General features: G+C 37.3%; 1 protein-coding gene across 5 annotated transcripts in view; it reads left to right on the forward strand.

Annotated features, from left to right (window-relative positions):
- ZCCHC7 (zinc finger CCHC-type containing 7) overlaps positions 1-9305 on the forward strand; it is a 118023-nt gene extending 108718 nt beyond the window's left edge. For all 5 annotated transcript variants that reach the window (XM_062599547.1, XM_062599552.1, XM_062599550.1 and 2 more), the window contains 3 exons: positions 2035-2130; positions 7115-7232; positions 7648-9305. In XM_062599547.1, coding sequence (XP_062455531.1) covers positions 2035-2130; positions 7115-7232; positions 7648-8099 — 666 coding nt within the window. In that variant the 3' untranslated portion in view covers positions 8100-9305. The remainder of the gene's footprint in view (positions 1-2034; positions 2131-7114; positions 7233-7647) is intronic.
- Positions 9306-10575: the final 1270 nt, after the last annotated feature.

Here is a 10575-nt window from a genome sequence, read left to right on the forward strand (position 1 = left end):
TACAAAGACCAAATAATACGATCATATCATTTTCGAAGTGAAGTTATGGTTCATTTTAAGGGCTAGCTGGCCAGATAACAGAATAGTAACATAATGCTCTTGATTCTCTTGATAGCTGTGTTATACCAGCATGCTAGATGCAAAGTTCTCTAGCAGATAAGAACTGACTGAAGACAGTGGCCTGTTGGGTTTTGTAGCAGTATCACAGTGTACACTTCTATTGGCATCAGCTTTGAAAAAAAAGATTTAATATGTATAAAATTTTACATGATGGGAGGCAGAGGAAAGCATCATTTGTAGAATTTATTTCTGTTTTTAGGAGTCATATCCAAAGTGGAGGTGATTTCTATGTCTGAAGACTATGCATCTCTCATGTTCAAAACTAATCAGAATAGAGATGATTCTTCCAGTAAATTAAACCCACAGATTTTTGCCCGAAGAGATTATGCAAATGTTTTTGTGGTTCTTTTTTCTTGTCTGCTTTGTATATTTATGATAAAAAGAATAAGTGAAAAACGAAGATAGCTTACTGAGTGACTTACACAGTACTGTTAGATGGAGATGAGGAGCTCTCATTCCAAGGCATGGATGAGAAATACACAAATTATTGGGTTTTTTGAATTATTTCCCGGTGTCCCCCACATTTGTCAGAAATCATTCTTTTTTTTCATGCCATTTATTGCTGAGTTTATGACTCTTGTTAGTCTTCTTTCACTCTTTCGGTGAGTGAAAGTGAATTTAGTAAAATGAACCTGAAGCACATTTAAATCCATAGCTGAAGGGCATTCAAAATAAGGTGACCCTACAGGTGTGATCAGATTCATAAAAAAAAAAAAAAAAAAAAAAAAAAAAAAAAAAAAAAAGTAGAAGAATTCTGTGGTTTCTGCATATTTTACAGGCATTGTGGTCATTCTTCTGGAGACTGTGCAGGAAAAGACAGTGGGTTTAGTGGCAGATGAACATGATGAGAAAGATTTAAAGAAAATAAAACAATTTCTATAATGAGTTTAACAAAATATTAGTAATTTATTTGAAATCTACAACAGCTTTTTTAGAGTCAATGAGACAGAAATGCTTGGAACTCTTAAACGTAATAGGTTGCTTTTTTGTCCTGGTGTTTTTAAGACACAATTCCTACATCCCTTGTTCAAAGTTGTGTCAACTCTTACTATACATGGGTTCCGTTGTAGGTTTTTTCTTTTTCAGTGAATGAAAGTTTATGTGTATGTGAAAAATAAAACTGTCCACATATGCTCACATATTCCACCTATTAGCTTTAAATGGGGGAAAATATTGCCTGTTGCACTGATTTCGGTAGAATATAATGTAGTCTTTCTTTAACAGTGGAATGTAATCTTTCCTTACATTATTATAAGCCTAAAGAATGTTTTGAATTTGAACAGCTAAACACCATACTACAATCTTCTGTTTGAAGCAAAATCATATCCTCCAATTGTCCTGAAAAGATTGGCAGGTTCTTCTTTAGTGAATATTTTTCCTGAGATTATTTTTGGAAGTTGACGTAGGTTTGGGAATGCAGTAGGTGAAGGTCTTGCTTCTCTGTCAGATCTTTGCCATATTGCTTTAAGTGAACACTGCTGGGAGGAACTAGTTTAGCAATACACAAATGTGCCTATCCAGCTGGTGGATGTAGTATCTGATGGCCTGGTCTGTCCCCTGCGGATAGTGGGGCATCTGTGAAGGGGGGGAGGGGACTGAGAGAAAAGGAGGAGGAAAGAGAGATAAATCGGCAGCCTATTTTCTCGTATTCAGAATTGAAATAAAATAGGCAGGTGGAATAGATACTGAGGGTGTGTCTTCCTAATTCATTTATGATACTGAGGGTTTAATTTGCTGTGCAAGATTACAGTAATATGAGCAAGTCTCTGCCTTTTCAAATGTAATATTCCAGCAGCAAGGAGGAGATATATTGATGTAAGCATAATAAAATTTTATTTATGTAATTTTAATTTATTTTTAATTCAGCATTCAGAAAACCGCTAGACCTAATTCTCACCAATTTCCATCTTTCAGACAAAACCAGGGCCAATAAAGACGGCTAGTTCTCACTCCGAGCACTCTGCTTTAGTGTACTGCTACAACTGTTCACGGGAAGGACATTTTGGATACGTAAGTCTCAGTAATCTCTGCTTCAGTGTTGAATATATCCGGGGTTTACAAATTCTTATCTCTGCCATGGCCTGTGGCTGGAGAAAAGAGCTGAAAGAATCAGGCTAATGCTATAGAAAGAGCCACTCTAAGGGAATGTTTGTGAGTTTGCAGCATTGATAGAATCATTGGAGGCTAGTTTAAAGTGATTTCACCTATCTAGTTTAAAAATTGCCAAAGAAAAAAAATTACTATCTCAGCGTGGCAGATTTGGTGATTTGTTTTTTAAAACCTAAGTTAAAAATGAGATTGTCTCTGAAAGAGAATATTTATTGGAAAGTAGATGCTGAGCAGACCTCTTTTTTCTCCATTTTTCCTGTGGCATATGGCATGAAATATTGCTGCCAGTTCAACATTTTGTAAATTCTTTCACCACAATCAGCCTGACTGCTTGAAATTTCTGTTTGTTCAGACTCTTGACTGGTGAAATCTGTTTGGGACTTGCCAGTTTCCCTGTTTTAGGGGATCATTGTTTATAACTTAGTGTTTTAATTCGTCACCTGAATTAAGTTAAACGTCATCCTTCCTAATAGTACAAATCTTGGTGGTAATGAACACTGTAAGCCTTAAGTGGTTTCAATAAAATTTGGAGGTGTCTTGCACCCTGTATTGAATATTGGTGTTTTTCTTGATTATTAGTTTCCTGTCATGACAACATCTATGACTTTGTAGCCCGGTACCTGCAAAAATGTAAAACAAGCAAGTGTTAGGTTTTTGTTTGTCTGTTTGTTTTTTATGGAGTAAGTCTTAAGAACAACCAATAGTCTAGAAAATGAGTTACTCATGCACTGAATGGGTTACAGTTGTTTTTGTACAGCTTAGAGCAAATTCCCAATAAATGCCTGCCTTCCTCTCCTGCCTGCTCTGCATGTCTGTTCTTATAACTTAGTAAAGTTATATCATTAAAGCTTGCTGCTGTTTTTAACCTTGCTGTTAGAAAAGGGGACATTCACTCGTAAATACTTAATCTCTACTAGTATATATCTGTCCTGTTGATATATGTATTTATAATATGATATATTAATCTCTATTAATATATTTATCCTATGAATAGGACAGATATGGCAGTTTGTTTCTCTTGGCAAAGCTAAAAATTGAAGGGAGGAGTTCTAAAACTAGGTTTTCCTTGCAGTCAAATTAAAATTTTTCTGAATAGTGCATTTTGGCTATGGTATACCTGCTACTACATTCTGGACACAGTGGAACCTTGACAGGTGGTTTGGAAGTCCCAGGAAATAAGCAGCTGTTACAGATCTATGGGAGGAAAGTGACGTACGTAAGAGAAAAAAGTCTATGAGCAGCCTAATGTTTTCTGCAGGCCCTGTAGGCACTACAGGCAGTACCATGGCAATGCTACAAGAGTCTGAATCTTAGACTTCATGTGCAAGACATATGCTTAAGATAGCTATACATGTGGTGACAGTGGGATACCTCAACACTTCAGTCCTGTCATAACTTGTTCTATCCAGTGTTTGAGAACGTAGTTAATAAAACCTTCAGTGAGGAAAGCACTGAAGCTGCTTACATTTCTATAGACAAGCAGAATAAAGCCCGTATGAGTAATATATTTGTTACAGTGAGCGTATAAAATAAAACTGAATTGAGAGGCTTGAACAAAAAGTGGGAATGATTGTTGGCAGTTCATAAGGAACGTTTTACTAAACTGTCAAAAAATGACATTCAAGTGAGGTAGCCCACATAGTTATAATTAAGGCTCCATTAAAAATATTTAATGAAAATGGAGGAGGAGTTGATAGCACTTACTCAGATGAAAAAGGCAGAAAGGGTATAAAGACAGTTAGGGACTAAAATGATTCGGGGACAATATTACATGACTGTCAGAGTTTAAGAAGGTAAAATGGTGCTTTTCCTAGTGTACAAGGAGCAGAAATAACCTGAACAATGACTGAATGAAAATGGTAGAAGTCAACAGAGAAAAGCAAATGGAAGAATGTACATGTGAAATACTTGAAGCACTTTTTTATTCAAAAATGGTTGAACAAATTGGACTAGAAACAAATTGGACTAGATACATGTGCATCTTTATCATGATCCAGCTGGACTGGAATTATATTTGAGATTTGCAACTCTCACTGACTGAGAAAACTGTGGTCCTAATCACTATCCATCTTCATGCAATGGGCAGCCCTGTCAGGGCTTGAAAGATCTTATAATTTAAAGAAAATAAAGTTCAGAAAAATTGTTAATCTGTAAAAATAAACATCTCTAACATTACCTTTATATCAACATCTTAGCTTTCCTGTCTATACCTCAGGATCTGCAACCATTGCTTCTACTAAATAGTTAAAGCAGCCTATAAATTGATGAACAAGACTGGGACTGGTTTTACATAGACTTATCTCAATCAGTATATCTCGTTGCAGTCTATATCTTGTATGGTACCATTAAATCTAGCCAAGGAATACCTTTTGCTGGAGATCTAGGGAGAACATTCCAACAAACTCAGGCAACAGCAAAAAGTTGATAAATCCAAGTCTTAACAGGATCAGTTCTGGTTAGAAAGCCGTTCTGGACCACTCACTGTTGTTTACAGAAAAGGAAATAGTTAATACATAAGCTGGCAAAGGTTCCAACACCTAACAGTTACACTTCTTGAATTTAGTGTATTATTAATTAAAACAAGAGTATTTTTAAATCTAAAGTCCATTAGAGAGTTCATGAAGAGAAGAATTTTATTTTCTTTAGCAGACTTCACCTCTCGTTCCTTTTCATAACACTGTCACTCAGGATTCTAACAAAACCATGGTCATTTTAAAGGACATCCTGATAAGAAAGTTTAGAAATGAAAAGTTAATCAAGAACAGCCCATTGCATTATGCGACTTGCAACAGCAAGTGTTTGGGGCAGCAGGGATAAGGAAGTAGACAGTATCTGCAGATGTGCCTCGCATTCACATCCCAATATGCCAATCAAACAGAAAATTTCTCCAGTGGGTTGATAGCAGGCTATGCTTTCCGTCCTCTGTGTGTTACCTCTAGCACTAAGGAACGTCCCAAGAGTATTTAACAGTACAAAGTGTGTGGCAGTAGTGGCAGTTTACTTGAGAGGAAGGGATATAGAAAAGAGTGTTTTGGACACTGTTGAATTAATTTTTTCAATGCAATAAAGTTAAAAAGAAGGGAAGAGGAGTGCTGATTTTGGTGCATTTCATTCACTAAGGCTTTTCTGTTAGCGTATTAACAAAACAAAAGATAGTGAAAGGTCCATTTGTCTGTAGAACAAGACCTAGACTTTATGCAGCATCTGTGTAAGTTTCACAGGTATCAAACAATAATGAATGTGTCTTTGCATACTCCTGTGTAAAGCAGATCCCTGTTACTTTCAGTAATGTATTTGGCAATGTTTAAGGGTAATATTTTCTTTCATTTTCTTTCTTTCAATATAGTCAGGCCTTATTTTGTGCTGTCTAATGGGCACTATTAGATTTTGCTCATCTGAAACTTACGTATTTGAGATGTCATTTTTCTGTTGTGCTTCTCTGTCCTCTTAAACTTGAGAGAGTTAAATGAAGAAATTGAGGGAGGTATGAGGGATGTCTTGGGGGGAAATGTTAGACTGTTAAGGTATTTAGCTGTAAAATCCAATCGGCTTTCCTGGATATTCAGCTTAGAGGAGTGTCTGCTGAGAATGGCATAAGGCGAGGACTAAACTTAAATGGCTCCTCCTAGGTCTCTTTCAGCATGATACTGCAGTCAGAAAAGGCTGGAGTGCCAAGACTTAGGGAAATTCTAGCTGCAAGTTGCATTGATCCTCTGTGCTCCTTTGTGTGGAGACAAGCTTTTTATCATGTAACTAACAGTTCCCTTTAGGAGGTCACCTCATCTAATTACCTGATTCCTCACTAAATTTCAGCCAAACAAAGACCAAATGCAAGTTGAGAAAGAAGAACAGAAGAGCAGAATCCTATCAAGCATCACAGGTTTAGTTAGGCTGGCTCACAAGGTGTTGTGAGCATTAGTATGTACAATGCTGAATAAATTCACATTACTGGATCAAGTGTTTGAGAAACTAACTTGCATACTCAGCATGTAAGCCATTCAGAAACGTCTGTTTCTCTGCCAGCAGCTGGTGGTTTGTGGTCCTCTTCCTCTTCCCCGCAAATCTGATACATTTGCATGGAAAAATCTTCTGCAGGATTTGTTTTTGTTTTCTGTCTTAAGAGGAAAGTTTTGTGTGGTCAGATATACAACTCTGGCCTCCGATGAGCGGTGTGAGGAGGCTGCTATGTCTAGCTACTCGTCACTCACTCACTTCTTCTCTTATTTTTTCCTCTTGCCCTTTGAGCCTGCCACCTTTCTGCACATAGAGTCCCCTCAGGTGATCCAGGAGCTAAAAAAAGCTCCTTTGCATTAAGAAGTCTTTTGACAAGCCAGGGCTACTGCCCGTACAAGTAGTTGTGCTGGGAGACTGAAGGGGGCAGTAAGAATCATAGAATCATGAAGCCGCTAAAGCAGGTAGCAGGAGAACCTTGCTCAGCTGCAGACAGAGCAGCACTTCTGCTCAGATTCAGTTTGGCATTTGCATTGTATTTACCTGCTGTTCACCTAATTGTAGCCCTCTGCTTTTAAGAGTGCTACATATGTGTAATAATTGAGGGAAAACATGGGACTCCTTCCTTTTGCTGCAAGTACCTTGCAGTTTAGTTCATTTAACGTTTGTGTGTTTCTCTGTGTGCAGGAAGTATTATTGGAAATGAATAATGAATTAAATGAAAATAAATAATAAATAATAAAATTATTAATTAAATTATCAGTGTTTTAAGAATTGTTGGCTGCGTTCTCGTTAAGTACGGATCAGCACTCGCTTTCAGTAGAGGAACTCTGATTTACACATAGTGAGGGTTCAGCCTGCAGAATGTGATACATTTCCTTTGCTCTAAAGTTGTAATTCAGCTACATCGAATAATATGAAATGTATTTTTCAGGAGTGCTCAGAGAGGCGGATGCATGGCAGTATTTTCCCTACTTCTCCATTCATCTACTACTATGATGATGAATATGACATCAAGAGGAGAGCTAACAGACTAAAAAGAAAGGTTGCAGGTACAGTATGTCTCAGTTCTTCGAAATACTTTCTTCTATACTTCTTTTTGAAATATTGTAGGATTATTTTCTTGTGTTGAGAAAAGCTGTAGGGATTTGAAAATGTAGTCTAGGGTTAGTAAAAGATTTATGACTTTAACCATTCCTGTCTATTTATTGTTTCAAAGACATTATATGGGCACTGTCAAATGTTTTCATCAAAAATGCGTTGATATTAAAATTGCTATACACAGGCAGGAGGAGGATTAAACTGTAATTTGTTAGGATTCTGGTCTATTGACAGAAAACAAGCACTGTGAAAGGGTCTATAATCAGAATAAACAAGTTACTTTTACCATAAGGAAATCTGTGATGGCTCAGACACTAGGTTTCATGTTTGTGGGTGAGTACTGAAGTAAGTTGTCCTGTTTTACAGAACTACAAGAGGCTGGCCTTTTGCCGATACAGTTAGAGAGCCCATTGAAGAAAGAAAAACACACGGAACACAGCCATAAAAAAAGGAAAAAGCCTTGGAAAGAGTATGGTAAACATCATAAAGATGACAAGTATCTCAAAAAGACTAAGAAGAAATCCCAGGCAGACAAACTCAAAGCAAAAAAGCACAGACATGATGCTGAAAGGGGCCATGGAATGGAGGAGGACTTTCCTAGAGAGTGTAAAAAGCATGCATTGAAGGGTGGCAAAAAATGGCAGAGGTCAGTTCTCCAGGCACATGGCAGCAAGACAGAATATGCACAGGAGATTCTGGAAGCAGCTAAAAGAAAGAAGAAAAGGAAAAAGCAGAAAGACAGTAGTCCCAATATTGATGAGAATTTATTCCTTATAAAACAGAGAAAAAGGAAATCTAAACAGAAATCTAACTGCTAATGGGGAAGTAGGCAGCAAGCCATGTCATTTACTAGCACCACCTATTGTATATTTTTATCCCTCTTTTAACACATACACTTTTGAATCCATTCCTGAATCCAGACTGGTGTGTCTAACTACCAGTCATTAAATGAACGTCTGTTTTTATTTCCAAAGGAGTAATCATAAACATGACATTGTTCACTTGATGGGAAGTATTTAATGTCCATCAGTAGAGTGACTACATTTTTTTGGCAGTTCTGGGTTAGTCCGTAAGTATTTTATTTTCTTGTAATGAGAGAGGGGTCTTTGTTGGATTTGGTAGGATTTTATTCCTTAACTTGTGAAATGTTCCTTTACCTTTCGGAGTGGGAACTGCTGTTTGGTAAATGTGATTCCTTTTCAGCTGAGATTACAGGAGGGCTTTCACATTAGGAGGAGTCAAGGTAGGGAGAAAAGAATGTAGATCTAAAATGTACTCCTAAAAAGGAATGTAGTTGCTCAGCTCTCTCTGAGTGCCAGGAAGCACTTTTTCATTTCTTTCTCTCTTGGAGGGTGTTGTGAACTTGTTATCTTGCACTTTGGGGCGTGATAGTCTTTTAGCTTGCAGTCTGATACAGTGGTATCAGTCCATCATGGTTATTGCTACACTTTTCAGTCTCAGCTGCAAATGAGCTCTGCAAAGGAGCCCAGTCCTTGTCTTTTTTGACTAGTAAACACAGCAGGAGAAATCAGTTAAGAAAACGGAAAGACACTCAAGTTTACACCTTGAATTAAATATGTCTGTGTTCTCCCTTGTGTGGAATTTCTTTTTGAAAAAGAGAACTACGTAGCAAGATAGCAGAACATGAAAAATGTATTTGATTCCAGGCATACCATGCTAAAATTTAATAATTTAATTTTTTTCAAGATGGTTATTTTTGTAATATAGGATTAAGCAATTATGTTGTTAGAAGCTTTCTAAGAATAAATGCTTGGTCAGAGGAACAGCCCAAATAAAACTTCATTTTAGAGATATCCTAAACTACAGATTTATTCTAATTTTCTTGCATTATCAAGCAGAACTATCAAAGAAAACACTGCTTCTCTGTCATATTTTGAAACTACATCAACTCTAACAAGAGATTTTCCATTTCTGAATAGGATGTGGTCTATACTATAAACACTTTTTATGGAATGTGATCTATGCTATAAATGCTTTTAGTACAATAGAGATATTAACTAAGAGCACATTTGCATAAAGCCGTATGTATGTCCTCTGTTAATTCTTTCTCAGAAAGTGGCTTTAGCTACTGCTGTGTGTTGAAATTGGAAAGTGTTCATAACCTATGCAACTGTATGTATATCTAAGGAGGGAAAACCAGCAGTACCCACAATAGCAAAAATTCAGGACAAAGTTCTGCCAGCAGTATTTCACACTGATACTCCCTAAATTCAATTTTTTGTTTGAAAAGGCCCCCATGTGAACACTAGGATTTTACAGATCATATCACTTCAGAGCTAAACCAGTGTAATGCTTGGAAACCTGATGCCCATTTTTGCTTAAGTATGTCCTTGTTGGCATCTGAACTGTTTTTTGCTTAACTTGATGGAATACTTAATTGAAAGCCTCTAGCAACATTGGAAAAGTAAATCCCTAGCCCTAGTTAAATTTTTTAATTCCACTAAAGACTTGCCCCTAACACAGGAGTTTGTCCTTTTTCATTTGCTGTGTTTTATTTCCCTTTCTGTTTATCAATGCGTGGTTCTATTTGAACAAAAGTCTCCAGAGCCTACAGCTCAACTAAGCAATAGACCAGGAGAGGGAGAGAAAGGGAGGGGGGGTTGTTTTGAGTTAAGTATGAGATCAACTCCAACTCTTCTGGTACAACAATCTGGTGATGTGACCAACGCAAGACATCATGACATAAGCAAGTATCTTTAGGAGTTCTGTCATTATACCTTTTAAATAACAACTAAGAGCCTAGGAGACTGTATTCTTGACCTTGTGTTTGCTGATACTTCCTTGGACAGAACTGTTAAGAAGGGACTTGCTTCGCACTGGACTAATTATCTGTCTGCAGGAAATGGACAGGTCAGACTTCAGTAATTAACATCTCCTGAGTGTATGTGCTAGGGTTGTATATACTGCAGGTTGACTGCCCTCCACAGATGGAAAATCCTCTTTCTGACTAAAGGGTGACTATATGAGTGGTCTCAGAGAATTTTATCATAGTGGCTTTGCTACCTCCAGTGATAACTGTGAACCATGTTAATACAAAAACGGGGAATGGAGAACTCCTCTAACCTGTGGTTAGCCGAATTCTAGGGAATCTTGCCTCCCAGAATTGTTCTTTCTGTTGTTTTTAGCAGCTCTTACGTTGTTCATGCTTTTTCTGTTTTTGTTGGCGGTTTGGGGGGTAATGTAAAAAGATGTGGTAAAATTGTGGCCTCATCATTCTCTGCACTGTACGATAGAGTGTTAAGAACTGGTCCATGGTCTGGAGTGTTTTCAGAT

Source organism: Rhea pennata, chromosome Z (assembly GCF_028389875.1).
Source record: "Rhea pennata isolate bPtePen1 chromosome Z, bPtePen1.pri, whole genome shotgun sequence".
NCBI lineage: Eukaryota > Metazoa > Chordata > Aves > Rheiformes > Rheidae > Rhea > Rhea pennata.